General features: G+C 38.7%; 1 protein-coding gene across 3 annotated transcripts in view; it reads right to left on the bottom strand.

Annotated features, from left to right (window-relative positions):
- The window catches only part of kdm3a.L (lysine (K)-specific demethylase 3A L homeolog), a 38,619-nt gene that overhangs the window by 12,074 nt on the left and 5,143 nt on the right, over positions 1–21,402 (bottom strand). For 2 of the 3 annotated variants that reach the window (XM_041579697.1, NM_001091576.1), the window contains 19 exon segments: positions 11,194–11,346; positions 9,652–9,762; positions 8,702–8,804; positions 8,189–8,313; positions 7,965–8,037; positions 7,789–7,880; positions 7,082–7,225; positions 6,806–6,960; positions 5,969–6,429; positions 5,282–5,483; positions 4,988–5,202; positions 4,332–4,484; positions 2,699–2,797; positions 2,477–2,604; positions 2,233–2,398; positions 1,659–1,822; positions 1,309–1,545; positions 1,039–1,210; positions 77–167 (listed from right to left, as the gene is read on the bottom strand). In XM_041579697.1, the coding sequence (XP_041435631.1) occupies positions 77–167; positions 1,039–1,210; positions 1,309–1,545; positions 1,659–1,822; positions 2,233–2,398; positions 2,477–2,604; positions 2,699–2,797; positions 4,332–4,484; positions 4,988–5,202; positions 5,282–5,483; positions 5,969–6,429; positions 6,806–6,960; positions 7,082–7,225; positions 7,789–7,880; positions 7,965–8,037; positions 8,189–8,313; positions 8,702–8,804; positions 9,652–9,762; positions 11,194–11,346 (3,044 nt within the window). 3 annotated transcript variants of the gene reach the window in all.

Genomic DNA, 21,402 nt, shown 5'->3' with positions numbered 1-21,402 from the left:
AATTATATTTTCAATGGGAATTCGTGAATTCCTGGATTCAGCACATGAGAAAGCAAAAGCAAGAAATCCTTCATACCGGGAGAGCATCATGTCCCTGAAATCTTCCCCAGGAGGCCAGTCTTTCAGTTTCAGCACCATTGCTTCCCCTTTGTCGTTTTTCAGACGAGCTGGAATAAGAAAATGATTTGCTTGTCACACAGTTTAACAGCAGCTTTTAAAAGGCTTCATGTGTGTGGTACATATAACAATAACTATACAGGAAAAAAGCAGGTACAATCCTAAAGGATTCAAAGCATGGTTTTAATGCCTATTGGCAGCCCAGAAGTGGAGGTGGTCTTTTAGAGGGCATTGCTGCCGGATAGCAACTTAAAGGAACAGTAACACCAACATAAATTAAGGTGTTTTAAAGTATTAAATATCATGTACTGCTGCCCTGCACTGGTAAAACTGAAGTATTTGTTTCAGAAACATTACTACAGTTCAAATAAACAAGCCGCTGTGTAGCAATGGCAGAAATTGAAAAAAAAGCTGTATGGCGCAGGTTAAATAGTGGATAACAGATAACACCATTATGTTCTACAGAGCTTTTCTGCTGTGTAACCTGAGCCTTTTGTCCTTTGAATGGCTGCCCCCATTGCTACACAGCAGCTTGTTTATATAAACTATAGTAGTGTTTTACCAGTGCAGGGCACTGCATTACATTTTTATTACTTTAAAATCTTTTTGATGTTACTGTTTCTTTAATTTGGCATGAAACAAAATGAACAAATACTATAGCTCAATACGTATAAATGTATTATAAATGCAGCCTCTGGGAACCTCTAGGGGTAGACAGATACTGAAACTTTCTGCATTTGTTGATTGATGAATTATCTTGGTAGACTTGAGTTAATGTATAGACAAGATCTTAACTCCTTAGTTTCCATGTAGAACTGTGGTTCTACACATACTTTATAAGAGACAGAGGCTGCTCTGATCCTGGACATGGAGGTGTATCTACAGGCTCACACACATTGACTGCTGTATCCACTTGCTTACCTGAAATGTCTTCAAAGCCCTCCCAAAAATCTCCAACGGTTGCTCCGGTGATTATGTCATTGGTCCGGCAATTCACCAGGTCAGCTTCCTGATCACCAAATTCCCTTCTAAAGGATTCTGGCCTCCATAGTTCTGAATTCAAATTATTGTGGATCCCAGATACCATCACAGGCTAGAAAACAAATAATTTAATGAATGGTTACTAAAATTGTCTGATTTCACCGCACATTAATTCTTAGTTTCTAGTTTATTGAAAACATCAGAAATTACCTGGCCCTGTTTCCAGCACTCTCTAAATACATTCCAGTTGCTCTTGTTGTTGGGATCTTGCAGGCACAGCAATCTATTATCACACAGCCAGTAGTGTGGGGTATTAAATCCCATTAAGCTGGGCTGGATTGGAAGCCCTTGTGGTTTTCTAGCAAAATCAGACAATGGCCTTGACTGTACAAGTGAAGCAAATATGTCATCAAGTATTTTTGGGGTGCTCTTCTCATTTGTTTCCTGCTAAAAAGAAAAAAAAACAACATACATTAATACGAAATGTAAACATAAAATAAGCTGAAAGAACCCGCTAGAAGCCAAATCCTAAATAAATCCTAGTTCATAAATTCACCCACCTTTAAAGTGGAAGAATTAAGAAGATTCCGTAGGAATCCTGAGTTATTGCTGGTTGTGGGTGTCAAAATTGAGGAGCCAAATGTTTGAAGTGCAGACACAGGCTTTCCGAAGCTGGCAAATGACGGTAGTGGTTTGTGCTCCGATTTAGAAGCAAATAAATTATCTGCAGAAGATTAAGGAAGTAATACGTTTTACATGTGAAATAAAGAGGCACTGTTTCACAGTCCCAAAATTGTCCACCCTAAGCCTTTCTTTCAAGCCATGTGTTAGTAGCCTGGGGATGTAATAGTTTCCCAAAATTGATGCACTCCAGGACTTCATAATGCAGTTCAAAATATTTGTCAACGTTTTGGTCCTGTTCTGGACCTTTCTCAAGACATTTCCTTTTTGAAATGTCTATAATTATCTATAATATATGACAGCACCCAGGCATGAAGAGAACACTCTATTGGAGTGCACCACAGCTGGACCGAACAATGGACAGACATTTAGAAGGTTGTTCATGACTTCTGTAAACATCTTATGAAAATACCCATGCAAAGGAATGATACCAACGAGCAAACCGACTCTTACCCTTATTTTCTTTGTTTACAGTTGTCTGCGAAAGGTTGGTCAGCCAACTTAAAGGGCTAGAGCAGGCAGGTGTAGGAGGTGTACTAGGAATAGCTATGGGATCAGTTGCAGTGCATACATTGGGCTGTGCAAGGGGTGCCTTTGTTGGCTCTGGTTCAGGAGTGCTCTGTAAGAAACACATTGTTATAAAAGAAAATAAAGAGCCCCATTTCCAGGTAATTTTGATGACAAAACAAAGGATTACCGGTTTTACTTCTTCCTTTACAACTGGCTTAACCACTGGCCGTACGTGCTTGTTTGAACACAGACAATTGGACTTTATTCCCCATCTTCCTCTCACAGAATGGACAATATCACCTACATCATAAAGAGCTGCAATACACAAAAGCACATTGTGAAATGAGATGTCGGATCCTTGACAGTAATACATTGAGTGAGCTAGAAGCATCAGGACTGAGCGACTTACCTTTGCCAGGAACAATCTGCGTTGGCATTAGATTTTCTGGTTCATGTAACTGGCCCTTTACACACTTCAGCCATGAGAACGTTTCATTTCCATCCTCACCTAAAGAAAAAGTTTAGTGAGGTTTCTAGCTACCGACGGACTTTTCAATGGAAAAGAGCAATAGTTCATATACAGATACACAGATTGGCCAAGGAAGATTCTTTTGTGGGTACAATAAGCTTTTTTGTTATATTTTATTGTGAAGACTGGAATATGAGCCACCATTGATGTTCCGATTAGCTCCTAGTCTTCTAATGATTCACATGCTCTGGGCTAATGTCAGTTACCTGAGCTTTGGGACTGAATCAGAGTCTGAAGTAAATATACAAACACAATATATAAGTGAAGGAACCCCACTACATATAAGAATAAAAGTATTTTGGGGAAAGATCTTTAATAATATCCAAATAATAAGCCCCTTTCCAAAGGAACCAGATATTGCTGCTTTAGTGGCCCTACACTATGATTCAACTAAGGGCAAGTTTATTAAAAATCATTTGAGACTTTTTATGTTGCAGGCAGCAAAAGTTTTAATTCCAAAAAAGTGGAAATCCTCGAATATCCCAACAGTAATAGAATGGGTTAAAGCAATGGAAGAGATCAAAAAATTCAAGGATATCGCCGCCATAAACAAAGTGAAAATAAAAAACTTCTGGAGAATCTGGTCACCTTGGGAAAACTACCAGGAAAGCAACCCCCCCCCCCTTATTCTTTGTCTGTCAACCCTTTTAGTTTAGTAATTTTATCCTATTTTACCTTATTCCACTTCATTGTGTTTAATTGATGGAATGGTACAGATATACATTTTGATTTAATGGTAAAGGTACAATTAATTCATCAGTAGTGTACGTATTGCACACCTAAAGTGAAATGGAATATTGGTCAATTTTCTTTGTTCCCATTCCCTTTATCCTTCTGTACATTGGAAAACTTTGCATAAATAAAGAATTTACAAAAAAAAAATCAGAATATATCATTCACAATACCAGGCTGTTTAGTAACCGGTTCATATAGATACTTCATGGCAGCATAGAAACCAGTGAATTCTGAATCAGAACTGATTAATCATAAGCAAAGTACCCCATAACCTAACAAAGTAGGTCTACCAAGATGGGGAACTGCTGTAGACAATCCACTACAGTACAGGAACAGTAAAACCAGAAAATGAAAAGTGTTTTAAAGTAAGTAAACTATCATATACTGTTGCCCTGCACTGATAAAACAGATGTGTTTGCTTCAGAAACACTACTATAGTTCATATAAATAAGCTGCTGAGTAGCAATCATGGATAACAGATAACACCATTATATTCGACAGAGCTTATCTGCCATCTACTGTGTAACCTGATCCTTTTCTCCCCCATTGCTACACAGCAGCTTATTTATATAAACAATAGTAGTGTTTTTGAAGCAAATACAGCAGTGTTACCAGTACAGCAGCACTGCATTATATTTTTATTGCTTTCAAACACTCATTTTTTTTGCGGTTACTGTTCCTTTAAGCAAAGCAAACAAAGCACAGTAACCTCAATTTACATGGCAACACAGGGAATCATGTCACTGCTCTGGTGGCGGTACAAGGCTTTTACACTTACCACTGCTTAAACTTTTCTTCTTCATCCTGTAGCAGTCTACACAGACACCAAAGCCACACTTGGGGCAAACCCAGTGAAGATTAAATATGGTGGTGTCACATGCATCGCACATTTCACGGACCCCACGTACGGCTCTCTTCCAAGCAACTTGTTCTACAAAAGTTACAATAAAACAGTGTTTTGAGATTTCACTGCAAACACACAAGGTCTGCACTATCAAAGGTGCAAGCTAACTACATTAGCAGTGTCACAAGGAAAATAATATATCTGCTACTCTCACTTTAGCGAGATGATCTAAGCAAGCTCTTTTATGTGCTGTTAAAAGTCAGTAGGTTGTATTCTCTGGAATTAAGTATGAGGGCCTCATTTGAGACCAGTAGGACCAGGTGAACATCTCAATCACCCCTGGAATTTGAGTCTCAGACACTATCCACATTTCTAGAATACAGCTATTAAACATTAACATTGACCATATTTTCTGCTTTCCTGAAGCACTGCCAAGTTCCCTAAATCTTCAATTTTAGCCTGGGCCTAAGCTCTGCAGAAGGTTTTATACGAACATATTTTCCGAATGGCTATCAAACAGGGAAGAAAAAAAGTCACTGGCAAAGCCAAAGATTTTAGCCACATCATTTAAAGATGCAATTAGTTCTTACTTGAGGGATCAGTGGCAGACATCACTTCCTTTTCGGACATGACTAGCTTGCAGAAGTGGTCTCCAATATTAGCCAGGATGTACTTTGCCGTATCAAGATCAAGATCCACAACGTTGCTTGCCAGAGGGAGCCACAGATTTATTGCTTCTGCATCGTACTTATTGGGAGTCAGGAAGCCTCCTTCCTTTAGCATGCCGTGTTTGTTGAAGTGCAACCTTTAAGAACACAATCTTGTTAGCTATGTTGGATCAGCATTATACTCCAAAAGATAAACGACTTCCGATTATAGCATACCTTCGGAAATGGAAAAACCTGCAGAATACGGCAGAGTCCCGCTGCTCCCTGCTTCGACCAAATCGGTCCAAGCGGCATTCCCTACACTTATGAAGATGAGGTGCAATGTCATTGCAAGAGCCGTCCTGCACAAAGCAATCCCCGCTCTGCTGCAACCGTTTCAGCTTTTGTGGATCCAGCAGGATTGATCTGGGGTAGGTTACTGGAGAAAGAATTCATTCATTCATTCATTCATTCATTTTGCAGTTCACCAACAAAAATCACCGTTACAGTGAATAGTATAAAAGGTCAATTAAATCTCAATCCATTCTTAGGTCTCAAAAGTAGGTCTAATCCAGGATCTAGGAAGCTACAAAAAGCGAAGTTCCTTGGACTAAACAGAAAGATTAAAAATCTGTTTTATGTATTTTGCCTCCTAGTGATAAAAAGTTATACCACAGAGATGGACAACCTTCTTCCCACTAGAATTTGTAGGACTAAAACTCCCAGCATCCCCTGGGTTGTAGTTCAACAATATCTGTAATGCCACAGGTTGGACATCACTTCTACAGAACACTGCTGCTGAATGAAGTAAAAATATAAGCTTATTTAGAAAGGCACCAATCATTTTTACCTGGATCTGTACAATAAGGGGAATAATACAATGTAAATCTCCTGTTCAACAAATAATTAATTAATGGAACATACCACCATCATTTTTGTTCGGGCTCTTTGGATAAGGTGGCTCTTGGGGTTTAATTGCTCTCACACTGGTATGATTGTTCTCTGGTTTCTTAACAACTTTTTGCTCTTGCTGCTGCACGCAGGTCATTGGGGGTGCAGTTTTAGGGGAGTCGGTCACAGAGAGCATCTTCTGCTCGGGGAAGCTCTTCACTGAAAACTCAAACCCCTTAGGAAAGACTGTTGATGAATTTGTAAAAGCAGCAAAAAGGTTCTCTGATTTGGGGCCGTTTTCACTCTTTGGTTGGCCAGACCAGGAAGGCATTGAAGATAATGATGAAAAAGTACTTGGGCTCTCCATCATCCCAAAACCCAAGCTCCTCTTATTGCCCTGGGAAGCTGCAGCACTCAGGAACAAATTGGTCTCTTCTCTCTTTGCATCACCATTCAACAGTGTAGTATCTCCTGGCAAGTTCTGTGTGCCTTTCCTGAAGAAAAAAAAAACATTTTTAAAAAAAATCTCTACATATTAAATGTTACACATTGTGTCCCTTCTCAAACAATTAAATATATCTGAATCCCTTTGAAGTTGATCGGTCTATAAAACAGTAAGCTTTTTGCTGGGCTTATCAGATAAGTCCATACTGGTGCCAGTGATTGCTGGCTAACTGGGTTTTTATTCTCTTCAAAATGATTTCAATGAGGCTGATAAAAAGAACAATAGCCTAACTTTTTGTTGCTTATAGACAAAAGAACTGCATGGCCACTGCATGTAAGGCCAACTTCAACTCCCTTTCCTGCATTCTTCCCTCACACACAGAGATTATATACATTATAATCATAACAGCTATCTCATATTCTTACCCTTGAGGAGTTGCTGCACCAAAGCTTGGTGGAGAGTTGGCCTGAGGAGGTGTTGCTGCATTTAGGATGCCTGGTGTTGTAGCAGCACATCCCAACAATGCTTCTCCAAATCCAACTGGGACAGACTGCTTGGAAGACAGACTCTGTTGTTGTACCTGCAAAGTATGAGATATTCAACTTGCAGGACCATTCTACAGAAGAGTCACACTTTAGTATCTGAAAGACTAAGTCTCCTGCAAGTCTCACTAATAACTCCGTCCATCCAAGCTCACTCACCTTTTGCTTATCTTCAGTTGTTGGATTTATGTAGTTGAACAGGTTGTTTGTTGCCTTTGGATTGTCAACCACAACTAATGTTTTTCCATCATCTCTACGATATGTAAGAAAGCTTGTTTTTTGTGTAACATCTTTACTGGGCACCTAAACACCAAAAAAAAAAAAAAAAAAAAAAAAAAAAAAAAATTTATTTATATAACCCAGACATTTTAAATGAATTTGTCATATTCATTTACTCAGCCAAAATCCTTGAAACTTCTGATTAAATAAATAAAGGTTTTATTCTTTAAACTTAAAGGCCACTAATTCTTTCTGCGAGACGTGTCTAATATTTTAGCAAAAACAAGGTATATTGCAGTAGGTATATCTGCTAAATGATGCTCCTTTTCTATAGTAAACTGATCATCATTTTGCTCATGTAAAACTATAGTACTCAGCATGCTAGGGTGTATGAAGAAGAGGAGTATCGCAGCATACAGAAATTGGAATTAAATGAATATACAGGATTTTTTTTTAAGACTAGTAACCTCATTAATTTATAAAGCATCAACATGTCCAATAGCACGCTTTGCTATGCAGATTTTCATAATCCCTGTCAAATGAGGGCTTTTATGGTGAAGTCATGATTATATCATCAAAAAAAGAGTTTGTAAAAATAAAAAATAAATAAATAATGTACATTTCTTCTCAATTCTATTACTGCTTACCTCTTCATTACGAGTTTGTTTTAGTTCAGTCTGATCCTCAGACTCTGTATCCTGAGACTTTCTTTTAGGGGCCCGAGGTTTCTTTGATTTATCTGAAGAGATTTACAGTGTAGCAGTTAGTGTTTCTAAAGGTAGGTATTTTATATTTTTTTAGTGGAAAAAAAAAAAACCCTTACCATTTAGGTCTCCATAATTATGTACAAGGACAACATGTAACAGAGCAGGGTCAATAATCTTTAATGATGGTAACTAAAAAAAAAAATATATATATATAATGCTTAAAACAGCCAATAAACATTAAAAAAGAAGAAGATGAAACTTGCAGCGATAACGCACAATAAAACAGTTTGCAAGGGTGTTCCTTCTACCATTAAATTTTGGGCGAAGGGGGAAACCTTACCTGTTCACACTTTATCTCCAGTGCCCGAGAAGCAGTTCGTACATTAGAGATGGTTGCACTGAACCACTGCATCGAGGGATCCATGCTATAGACATTTATAGGCATCCCAATGATATTTCTTGTAGCTGAAATAGAACAAGCATGATTATGGCATGCCTCCAAATTACATCCATACCCCACATCTTAAATTGCCATCACCAAAGATAATATCAGTCTTATTTGGGAAAGACTTCCCAGATGATCCATAAATCTTAAGGATTAAACTCCAAAAATGCTGGGCAGACTGAATCAACACCAGAAAATGTCACCAGGGCAATTTATTTATCATTCCCCTCAATTGTTAAAAGAAGAAACAGTGCATCTACAGAGCAAAAAATGGAGCTACTTTTAAGGCCATGCTGGACCATGGTCACCAGGTTAGCCCTTAGTTCATGCTTCACTGTTCAACAATTATAAAAAGGTTTTGATTAGATTTTAGGAACCCTGCATCCAAAAAAAAAAGTTGTTGCTTACCTTGTTGCAAGCGACTTTCATCCACACTTTTTCTTATAAGTTCTTGGAAAGCTTTGTTAAAAGTCTTGTTCTCTTGCATAAACTGCTTCAAGGTCTCACGATCCTAAGATAACCACAAGGGCTTATTATATAGTTTGCATTTTAACAGCTGAGAGTAAAACATCCGCCTCTTGAGTGCGATTATTTGATAATAATTTGGGGGTGGGAATGACAATTCTGACATCTATGCTTTCAATACCACAAAGGCTTAAAGGGGTGGTTCACCTTCAAGTTAACTTTTAGTATGTTATAGAATGGCCAATTCTAAGCAACTTTCCAATTGGTCTTCATTATTTATTTTTTTAGAGTTTTTTTTTTTATTATTATTATTATTTGCCTTCTTTCCAGATTTCAAATGGGGGTCAATGATCCCATCTAATAACAAATGCTCTGTTAAACTACACATTAATAGTTATTGCTACTTTTTATTACTCATCTTTCTATTCAGGTTTTCTCCTATTCATATCAGTCTCTTATTCAAATCAATACATGGTTGCTAGGGTAATCTGGACCTCGGCAACCAGACTGCTTAAACTGCAGACCTGCTAATTAAAAAGCTAAATAACTCAAAAACCACAAATAAAAACCATCTCTACAATATCACTCTCTACATTATACTAAAAGTTAACAAAGGTGAACAACCCCTTTAATGCTTTTTCTTTTTTGGTGTCATAAATTGTCACGAGAATAGGTTGTTTTTTTACTGTTATTTGTAATATACATGTAAAAATTGAACATTGTATATATGTTTTGTACACAATATACATATTTTTCATCACTTTAGAATTCCAGGAGTGTTCAAAAGCACCGCAGACTTTAGGGTAATACACAAACATAGTACTAAAGAGAAAGGGTACCCAGTATCATTTAAACTATATATAAACAGTGGATGAACAGAAAAGTAGATTTACCCGAACAGGTTTCACCAACTCTTTGGAGAGGAAAAGTTTGTCTTTGTCTCCAAGAAACTGTAAGCAGGTTGCTGATCCCAGCGAAAATTTTCCCACCAGGACTTTATAAACCTGTTTATAGAAAGGGGTAAAAGCACAGTTAATCAGGTTGCCGATTCTCCTAAACAGCAACATTTGCAAGTAAGCCCTTAACATAAACAAATGGCTGCTAAGGGCCACTATAGATAAAACCAGTCTAATATTTCATGTACGTTCTTCCCAGTCAATGTTTTAAGTCCCATCCTGACCTGTTGAGTTTTTGAGGCAACAGAGAGGACCTTCAGGAAACCCCCGGGTGTCTCTGAGTCACAAAAGAGGTCTATAAGGACACAAACTGGCCATACACTATAATATCCTTTTGTTTGGCAACATAGCCAAACGAGCAGATCTTTCCCCGATATGCAACCAGCGCAGGGCTATATTCTGAACCTTTGGTCCCAGGGCCGAACTATCGGATTACAACAAGGAGCAATGGGCTTCGACGGGTCAATCGCCTCAAAAATGAACCCTCAATGAACGATATCATGGCCATATAGCGATCGGGAAGACCTGTCGGAAGCAGACACGAGCAGATACCAAAATGTGTATGGCCACCTTTAAGGAAAACTATACCCTCAAAATGAATACTTGAGCAACAGATAATATGATGTAAACTAAGTGGCATATTAAATAATCTTACCAAACTGGAATATATATGTAAGTAAATATTGCCCTTTTAAATCTCTTGCCTTGAACCACCATTTTGTGATGGTCTGTGTGCTGCCTCAGAGATCACCTGACCAGAAATACTACAACTCTAACTGTAATAGGAAGAAGTGTTGAAGCAAAAGACACAACTCTGTCTGTTAATTGGCTCATATGACATAACATGTATGGTTTGTTTGTACGCACCGTGAATCCTACGATCCCAGGGAGCGGCCCTTTATTTTTTAAAATGGCAATTTTCTATTTATGATTACCCAATGGCACATCCTACTAGAAATGTATATTATTATGAAAATGGTTTATTTACATGAAGCAGGATTTTACAAATTAGCTGTTTTATGCAATATCTTTTTATAGAGACCTACATTGTTTGTGAGGTATAGTTTTCCTTTAAGTGGGATGCATAACAGACCTCCTTTTTTTCTAATCATAGTACAGCAGTATGGTTTTACGTCCCTCATCCCTGAATGGACACTGTTTTGTAGCGGTCCCATACAAGCAAGATTATTTTTCCCAGATTTAATGATTTCCCAGAATTTAAACAGTTTAGATGTGGCCGCCTGCAATAACGTGCAGACAGAGCAGCCGGGCCAACCCCCCCCCCCCCCAGTAGTTCTGCCCCTGGCCCCCAATAAATTTAAAATCTGGTTTTACTGTATCTCCGTCAGTCAATCAACTGTTCCATTGCATGATTTCTAAGATGTAGACACCCAAAACAAACTTGTGTAGCTCAGTCAGTAAAATAATCAGCTCGGTAGTAGACAAATTTATACAAATGTTATAATGAAGAGTACTCACCATGGCAGGGCACTGAACAGGGACAGAATTGCTTGGGGACACACGATCTGCTAGTACCAAATTGTGCTCTACTAGAAACATCTTAACTGTAGCGCCGTACAGTTCAATCCATGTTCTTTTTTCCCAGGCTTCATCATCAAATTCCACAAATATCTAATTTTTTTAATTTAAAAAAAAAAAGAGAAAAACACATATGTACAAACTGGAATATATATATAACAGTAAATAAAGGAACAGTAAGTCCAGTCACTAGGGTGGTTGGCAGGTTTTGATGTATAATATTCGCAAGTGGCGATGCCTTAGATCTTTACCGGAGTTCAAGTAGGTTTTTTTCATGAGTTAAAGGGATGGTTAGTTAAAGGGATGGTTCACCTTTCAGTTAAAGGATAAGTAAACCTTTAAAATAAGTGCATGTAGAATTGATGAGGGGGCTATTCTAAGCACGTTTCACATACATTCATTATATATATTTTTTTAATTCCAAGATATTAAAGGATACATGTGCTGTTAATATGAATGAATTTTGTTACAACAGCGCCACCTGCTGGTCATTCTCCCACTAGTCTGCCCACAGGGCTGGTCCTATCAAATGTGGGGCCCAATTGGGACCATGTTGGCGGGGCCCCTAGACAAAGTGTTGCTGGCTACTGACACACCAAGTATTTAGGAAAATAAGGGCATACAGGCACAAAATAGAAAGGAAAGGGGCAGACAAGGTAACATAATAGGGGCACACAGGGTAAGAGAGAGAGGGAGGAAATAGGAGAGTGGACTGGGCCAATTAGTTTGGGGCTGGGCCGATTCAGCTTGGGAGCAGGCTTGGTTGGATTGGGGGCAGGCAGGGCCTATCAGGGTTGGAGGAAAGCTGGGCCTATGAGAGTTGGGGGCAGGCTAGACCTATGGATTTGGGGATGGGCTGGACTCTCAAAGTTGGGGTCAGGCCAGGCAGCATCATGTGCTGAGGGAAATATTATCTGTGCTGCCCTGTGGTGCGGGGCCCCCCAGAGGTGCGGGGCCCAATTGGTCCAATTGGCCTAAGGCCGGCCCTGTCTGCCCACCAAGTAGTCAAAGAAGGTGTCAGGAGAAAGAAAGAGGCTGCTCTGATATTCTTCTGCTTAGAAAAAAATTAGAAACCTTTCTCACATCTTTTCCTAAGCAGAACATCATCAGACCAAGTTTCTTTCTTTCTCATGACAACTTCCTTGACTACTTGGTGGTCAGACTGGTGGGAAAATGACCAGCAGGTGGCGCTGTTGTAACAAAATGCATTCATATTAACTGTACATGTATTGTTCACCTTTCAAACACTTCTTTTCAGTTCAGTTTTCAGATTGTTCCCCAGAAATAAAGACATTTTTTCAATTACTTTCCATTATTTATTTTTTACTGGTTTTCCAAAATCTAAGTTTAAAGTTGAATGTTCTTGTCTGGCAGCTCAGTAATTCAGGTGCAGACTCTAAACTGTTACAATTTAACAACATTTAGTTGATACATTTCTCAGCAGTATATCTGGAGTATTAGCAACTATTGTATCAATTCTAACAGCTGCCTGTAATGAAACTCAGGGATTCTGCTTGGGCGGGACTAATATAAGAAATGTATCAATTTATAACAGTTTACAGGGTCAGAGACCCCCTCCTTCCAGAGCTGCTTTAGAAGGTGAAAAATTACACTTTACACTTCAATATTAGAAAAACGGTGACACATTGAAAATAGAAAGTAAATGCAAACAGTCGTTATTTCTGGTGATTATCTGAAAACAACTAGTTGTTTGAAGGTGAACAACCCCTTTAATATCTTGGAATAAAAACAAAATAAATAACTAATGTACATTGCAAAATATCTTGGAATGGCCTCCTCATCAATTTTACATTCACTCGTTTTAAAGATAAACTTATCCTTTAAATTTTAGTATGTTATAGAATGGCCAATTCTTAGTAACTTTTTAATGGGTCTTCATTGTTTATTTTTTTTATAGTTTTTAAATGATTTGCCTTTTTCTTCTGATTCTTTCCAGCTTTTAAACAGGGGTCACTGACCCCATCTAAAAAACAAATACTCTGAAAGGCTACAACAAATGTATTGTTATTGCTACTTTCTATTACTCGTCTTTCTATTCAGGCCTCTCCTATTTATGTTGCAGTCTCTTATTCATATAAATGCATGGTTGCTAGGGGAATTTGGACCCATACATCATAATAAAAGTTAATTTAAAGTTGAACAACCCCTTTAAAAATTCTTTCGTTTTTCAACTAGCATTTTCATCGAACAAGTAACATGGGAGACTGAGAACACTGCACATTTAATACAGTATGTAATAATACACTGTACAGGACACTTCAACGTGCTGTTCAAACTCCATTCTTTTTTTCAGTTCAGTTTTATTCAGAAAAAAAAAAAAAAAAAAAAAGACGTGTCTATTGGTTTCTATATATTCTATTTGTGATCATTTTTCAAATATTAAAGTTCAAAGTTTAACTTTACACTTTATATATATATATATATCTTTCTGGAAAGGAAAGGCAAGCCTCAGACTCCGTAAATTGTTCTAAAGTGATACATTAAAACACATCTCTTATCTTTATCCCTGCTGGGTTTCATTACAGGCAGCTGTTAGAATTGATACAATAGTTCAGGGGTAGGGAACCTGCGGCTCTAGAGCCGCATGTGGCTCTTCAGCCTGCTTGCTGCGGCTCAGTCTTGCGCCTTTGCCTGTCAGGTCGTATTTACAGCCCTCGCACCTGCTGGTGGCTTTTTGAGTGTGCGACCGCGTTAAGCATACTCAAAAAGCCGCCAGCAGGTGCGAGGGCTGTATAGATGTCCCAGGAGTGGCAAGACTGAGCCACAGCAAGATGATTCTTCATGGTCCTTACCGCGGTCACACACTCAAGACAAGAGAGAGACGATCAGCACGGAGCTTCAGAAACAGAAGTCACATTAAACAGATGAGAACACTAGCATTTAATAGGGCTATTCAGTGTTTAATTTTTTTCAAAGTAGCCCTGCATATACACAATGCACTTCTGTTTGTTGTATTCTGTTGTTGTAACAGTTAAAATTAAAAAAGTTTATAAGCTGTGTTATGTTTTGCGGCTCCAGACTATTTTTCTTTAGTGGGAGAGGGGCAAAATGGCTCTTTTGATCGTAAAGGTTGCTGACCCCTGCAATAGTTGCTAATACTCCAGAGATGTTGCTGAGAAATGGATCAACTAATGGAGCAAATTGTAACACTTCACAATCTGCCCCTGGATTTACTGAGCTGCCAGACTCAAACACCAGGAGGAAGGAAGAAAAAAACTTTAATTTTGGTGAAAACGGTTAAAAACTATACGTCTTTTTTCCTCATGAGCAGTCTGAAAACAACTGAACTGAAAAAAAAAAAAGTTTGGAAGACAAACAACACCTTTAAAATGTAGGTAAGAAATGCTATGACATTGCATTACAATATGTTCTGCTATTGCAGAAAAGGAAGCAAAATAATTGTTAAAGGGGAAGTAAAGTCTAAAATAGAATAAGGCTAGAAATGCTGTAGTTTGTATACTAAATATAAACATGAACTTACTGCACCACAAGCCTAATCAAACAAATGATTTAAGCTTTCAAAGTTGGCTACAGGGGGTCACCATCTTGTAATTTTGTTATACATCTTTGCAAGACCAAGACACATGCTCAGTGTGGTCTGGGCTGCTTAGGGATCGTAAAAAATTATCAAAGCAGCACAAGTCAAATAATATCTGCCAGAAGCCGATACAGCAAGACTGATTAATAATCAGACTATACAGACTGCACTGGGTCCCTTGTTGTCATGTAATCTAATGTGGATTTTATAGTTTTTGTATTGTTTAATACAAACTTTCTCCAACTCTGCAGAACCAGTGGCTGCAGCAAAATAATCCTCCAAATAGAATCCCAGTTTATCTGTTTAAATCTGGCTCCATGATCTTTGTCCCTACAGCTGGAGTTGTAAACAGTAAAGGGGATTTAAAAGCAAAACCAAAATCCAATACAAATCTCTACACAGTCACCGACTGCTCTACAGGGAAACAAACAAAGCTGCTTGAGTTTTGCATGACTAGGAAGTAAGGCGGGGGCTCCCCCTGCTGTTCATAAGTATGATTGTTTCCCTGCAGAGCAGTTAGGGACCGCCTGACAATTCCTATCCACAGCAGTAAAGGAAGGGAGAATTTCACTGCATAGTCCGGTTTCTTATAAAAACGGTACACATTTTTTAATTAAAATATATTGGGGATAGGTTTCTTTTTCATTAGTAATGCCCTTCAACCTCAGCCTAACAGCACATGGAATGCAAAGCAAAACAGTTCTTCTGTTTTTACCATAAATCTCTATATTTTGGGTTAAAAATTACCACCTCTTATTTAAAAAAAATTTCCATGAAAAGCTTTGCAAAAATGTTGATAAACAGGTTACACACGGTAGTTGCAGTTCCAGCTGGCTCCAAAGGGCAGAAACAGCAGTAGCAAAGACTAAACACATAGAGCTTGAGGGGGAATAGGTTTTGTACAAACTAGCATGGGCCAAGGTCACATTTCATGTTTTAATTTGCAAGTGGAGTTGCACAACAAATAACATCCAGGACATAATAATATGGGGTGTAATGTTATTAAAGACTTTGTGGACACACACAACACTTCATATAAAAAAAAAACTGAGCCTGAATATTATTACACTCTTAAAACAGCAGCCTTTAATATCCTTGGTATGTTACTAGCCCCCCAGTGCTTCTCTTGAGTTGCAGATGTACAGTGTAATTTCCATAATGCTATCCCTCCTCCACACTCAGCCCTATTGAAGTGCTCAGCTGCCCGTCTAATCCTCTCCTCCTTTCTGTAGTCTGCACAATGCCTTTCCTCTGATTCTTTCATGGCAGCTCATTTGCAATGCATTCCCTTCCACTCCTCGCTCATTCCAGCATTTTCAACCAACAGACACCCTGATGTAGGACCACATGTATGTAAATCTGTATGTAAACAGCGCTACTGTAAAAAAAACACCATGACTGGGGAAAAAATAAAAAAAAATAAATAGAATTATGACCCATGAGCAACAGAAAGCCAAGCCACCTACACAAGGTTATGCCAAGGCCAACACACTACATATGCAAAGATCATGGGTAAATCCAGCCTATAGTTCAACAATAGTAAACAGATGATTGTGTTGTAGTGAATGAAGTTATTTATGAGCATGCAGCTGTCATCATCTCCTCTTCTTTCTCTCAGCCAACCAGCACAGAGCAGAAGTGAAAGCAAGGCGCTGAGTGGCTGCAGCACTTACAAAGGGGAGGAGTCAGCTCACATTAACATGCAGCCAAACACTACGAGTTCAGAGGAAGAGACTATGGGTTGTTCAGTTGATATTATTAAGTAATAACCACATTAAAGTGGAGATAAAAGCAAAAGCCCTAGTGTGCGTGATACACACACAACCGAAGTCCCGAAGCATATATTGTCTCCAAACGCGTGTCCACTACTCAACTGTGTTTGTTCCTATCAATGTAAATGTGTAACCAGTTCCTTTAATTGAGATTTTCTCCAAAGAAAGACCCTTCCCCATGTTCCCCACACTCTCCTGCAACATGTTATACATAAATATATATATATATATACTCAGTGTGTGTATTGGGATTCCTTTGTGACAGATGCATGCGCTCCTGGACTTGGGGATGAAGCACAACACAAACTTGTCTCTACTTTACCTCTGAAAAGTAACCCGATGTCTACTCAAGCACATGAACAGTTACACCAACACTGGGAGGCCAAACAGCTCCAATAATGTGGTTACTGCATCTCTCCCTTAATACAGACTTGAGTAGAACGCTTGGCAGAGACGAACATAGATTCCCCACAAAGTCCCTTCATTCTAAGCTGGCATATACTGGGCTTACAAGTATTCAGCAGGAGGCTGTCTGTAGCCCATGAAACAGTAATGTAAGACTAGTTTGGAAGGAAGACTTAAAGGACCAGGAAAGTTAAACGAAGTAGGTAGAAATGTTGTACATGATGTTTTGTGCTTCTATACCAGCCCAAGGCAACCACAGCCCTTTAGCAGTAAAGATCTGTGTCTCCAAAGATGCCCCAGTAGCTCCCCATCTTCTTTTCTGCTGATTCACTGCACATGCTCTGTGCTGCTGTCACTTACTGAGCTTAGGGACCCACTCACAATATACAGTACACATAGAATAGAAATGTCACAATATAAGGCTGATTAGTAATTAATACACATAATTACTACATGGCAGCACAGAAACCAGTGCAATTAGCATCAGAATTTAATAATCAGCAAACCTGTAGCATCAGCTTATATTACAGGGGAAGCTCATTTTCTGCTGGATAATTAGTGACGAGCCCTAAGCTTAGCTTCTCAACAGCCAATCAGAGCCCACTGAGCATGTGAGTGTCACAGACACTTTCCAAGAGGGTGACCCCCTGTGACAAGTGTGAAGTCCTGGATCATTGCTGCTATTGACAAGCTGAAACTTTAGCCACGTGCAATAAGTTCACTATATAAAACATGGCATTTTTACGTCTATTCATTTTTAGAGTTTAGTTTGCCTTTAAGCCATGCTCTAGTATTACCCCTCATAAACAACCCCTTGGTGCTACATTTACTGGAGTATTAAAAATACTATTTGCTGCATTCCCCTTAAAAATTGTATTCTTTGCACACAAGGCTCTACACAACGCACACAAACAGTGTCCACAAAATGGGTGTGTGGAAAGAGTAAACTTCACATGTATTGGGATATTCCAGTCCCAGCAGAATGAAGCAAGGACGCAGCACTTGATACAGCAACGCCCTCCCCTCCCTTTGTCTGAGTGCACGTACACAGCCAGTGCAGGAGATAAACAGAGGCTTCCAAATCACGCTGGTCTGGGGGATGGGAAATAAACGAGCCCAGGACATGCCCAGGGAAAGCACTCGGCACAAAACGCTTCCAGGGCCCTCGGATTTTAACTACACTCAATAGACACAATGCAAATGCACACAAGTTACCATTCAATCCGTTCTGAAGAAGCCAGTACAGAACTAGTTGCATTTCCAAAAATCCAGAAGAAATAAACATGGGCATTCTAAAATGAAACCACAATCTACCCTGCAGTACATAAACTCAAGAGCAAACTCAGCCAAGTGGACTCACGCATGTTTATTTGACAAACACAAGAAGTTGATCAAAAAATACCAATCACTCTAATAGAAAACTTACAATAATAAGGAAATGTAATATTACAACATTTTGCCAAGTTTACAATTGCCATGCCAATAACCAATATAACATGCTACAGATATAGGACCTGTTATCAAGAATGCTCGGGACCTGGGGGTTTGCGGCTAACTGATCTTTATCATGTCAGTCAAGCAAAATGAACTTTAATTAGACTGTATAAATTATTGTAATCTTGTTTCCATCAGTCTGGGAAATTATTTAAAGGAAAACTATACCCCCAAAATGAATACTTAAGCAACAGATAGTTTATATCAAATTGAATGACATATCAAAGAATCTTACCAAACTGGAATATATATTTACATAAATATTGCCCTTTTACATCTCTTGCCTTGAGCCACCATTTCGTGACTCTATCTGTGCTGCCTCAGAGATCACCTGACCAGAAATACTACAACACTAACTGTAACAGGAAGAAGTGAGGAAGCAAAAGGCAGAACTCTGTCTGTTAATTGGCTCATGTGACCTTACATGTGGTTTGTATGTGTGCAAAGTGAATCGTATGATCCCAGGGGGCGGCCCTTATTTTTTAAAATGGCAATTTTCTATTTATGATTACCCAATGGCACATACTACTAGAAAAGTATATTATTAAGATAATGGTTCATTTACATGAAGCAGGGTTTTACACATGAGCTGTTTTACTCAGTATCTTTTAATAGAGACCTACATTGTTTGGGGGGTATAGTTTTCCTTTAATAACAGCAAACAGGCAGGAGCCATTTGATGGACACGGTTATTAAGACAAGTCTTGTATCATCTCAGATGTTTGTGCACCAGAATGGGGGACCTGATGTCCATCCCCATGCCCTGGCTACACAATTTAAAGGATGAAGAGAACGGGGGAATGTGGGGAGAGCAGTGACATCTAGGAAGTGCTGAATGGAAAGTGAAAGTAATTGTCTGCCCTGTCTCTATGCCTAAGGTATAGAGGAGGGGCAGACAATATTTGATTGACAGCTGAGATTTTTAAATAAGTTTACAGTCGCCATGAATGTTTTAATAAAAAAAAAAAGAATTTGGATTTCATGTTTAATTTAAAAAGGACTTTTATTATACAGCTTCTTATGTCTGGGTGACAGGTCCACTTTAAGAGAAAACTCAAATGTAAACAAGTAAGTGAATTTGGGGTTAACAACACGATAACTCAAATTAAGAGTTTTCAGCCAAAAAAAAAGCTTAAATTGACTGAGTTTTCAAGCAAAACCCACTGATAAAACTCAAACATCAAATCAATTTTTTACTGAAAATACTCTCGAAACGTTCATGGAAAGAACAACTCGATCTTTAATAAATCTGCCCCTAAATAAACCCAATAGGCTAGTTTTGCTTCCAATAAGGATTAATTATATCTTAGTTGGGATCAAGTACAAGCTACTGGTTTATTATTACAGAGAAAAGGGGAGATTTTGTTTTTAAAAATTTGGATAAAATGGAGTCTATGGGAAACAGCCTTCCTGTAATTAAAGGAGAAGGAAAGGCTAAAATTAAGTAAGCTTTATCAGAAAGGTCAATATAAATATACCAGTTAACCCTCAAAGTAATGCTGCTCTGAGTCCTCTGTTAAAAGAAACACAGCATTTTTTTCCCTTCTATTGTGTACTCATGGGCTTCTGTATCAGACTTCCTGTTTTCAGCTTAAACCTCCAGGGCAGGGCTTGAGCATGCTCAGTTTGCTCCTCTCCCCCTCCCTCCTCCCATCCCTACAGTAATCTGAGCTCAGAGCTATGAGTGAGCAGGGAGAGACTCAGGCAGCAAATGATGCCACACCCAGCGTATATGGCAGCTTCTATCCTAAACAAACAGAGACAGTGTCTAGAGCTGTTTACTCAGGTATGGAAAAGCATTCTGCAGAATAAATATAGCGTTCTAGCTTGCACTATTGTGGCTAATCTGTTGGCAATAAACTGTCTTGGAGCTTTCCTTCTCCTTTAAGAGCTTTTTGAATAAGAGGTTTCTGGATAAGGATCCCAAAACTGTATTTTCCTTTCCCACAGCCCAAGTAGATGACTAGAATCATACATGGCCCTGACTTTCCATTACATCCTTTTTTCATGGCAGTTCAATGAGTTGAGGAAAGTGAATGCAAGGCTTATGATGCCAGGAAAGTCAAACTATTAGCTACTTTAATCACCATTACTTAACCTTTAATGGACAAGAAATAAAGGGAATTATTGATATCATATTGATGTGGAGATAAATGAGTTTACCAAGGGAAAAACAAGGGCATGTCACAAGCAACAAGCAGTTCCTCCTTCTCTAGGGGAACATGTGGATTTTCATTAACAAAACAAAAAGTTGCCACACATATAATATGAATAAAACATGCAAAGCCACAGGCGTTCTTGCACAAATATTGTAGCATGTTAAATGGAACAGGATAGTAAATCCTCAGCAGCCGACTCCAGCTTCTCCGCTGAATGCACAAGCTGCCCACTCATTTGTTTACATTCAACTTCTCTAAACCAACCACATCACTAGCCTTTATACAGGAATTGGCAAATCCATTCACACCTTCCAAACAAAATCAATGACTGGTGCCTCAAACATGGGGAAGGGTGGCATCTAGCATGCTTAATGTCACATCTCTTTTAGATGAATAAAACCTGAAATCAAAAGTCACAGTGACCCCACAATACGCTTTTCCGAATTGCTAATATTTGTAAAGTGCCTTGAAAGCCTCCAAATGAACGTGTCTTTAAAAGCATTTATTCCTGGTGAACTATCTGAAACCAACTGAACTGAAAGAAGTGTTAGAAGGTGAACAACCCCTTCAATATTTATGTCTGCTATCACTATCCCGAGCCTTCAGTCTGACCTGACGACTCAAAAATCAACTCTAATCCGAACTCATAAAAACAATGAGCATTTGCAATAAACCCCTAAAAACAATCATTAATGTCTATGCCTTCTTGGATGTTTATTTATTGCCATGGGTATTTCAGCCACTAGTCAGTCATGTGAGA

The sequence above is a fragment of the Xenopus laevis genome, chromosome 1L (assembly GCF_017654675.1).
Source record: "Xenopus laevis strain J_2021 chromosome 1L, Xenopus_laevis_v10.1, whole genome shotgun sequence".
NCBI lineage: Eukaryota > Metazoa > Chordata > Amphibia > Anura > Pipidae > Xenopus > Xenopus laevis.
Note: the sequence above shows the minus strand (reverse complement) of the source record. Positions and strands in the feature narration are given on the sequence as shown.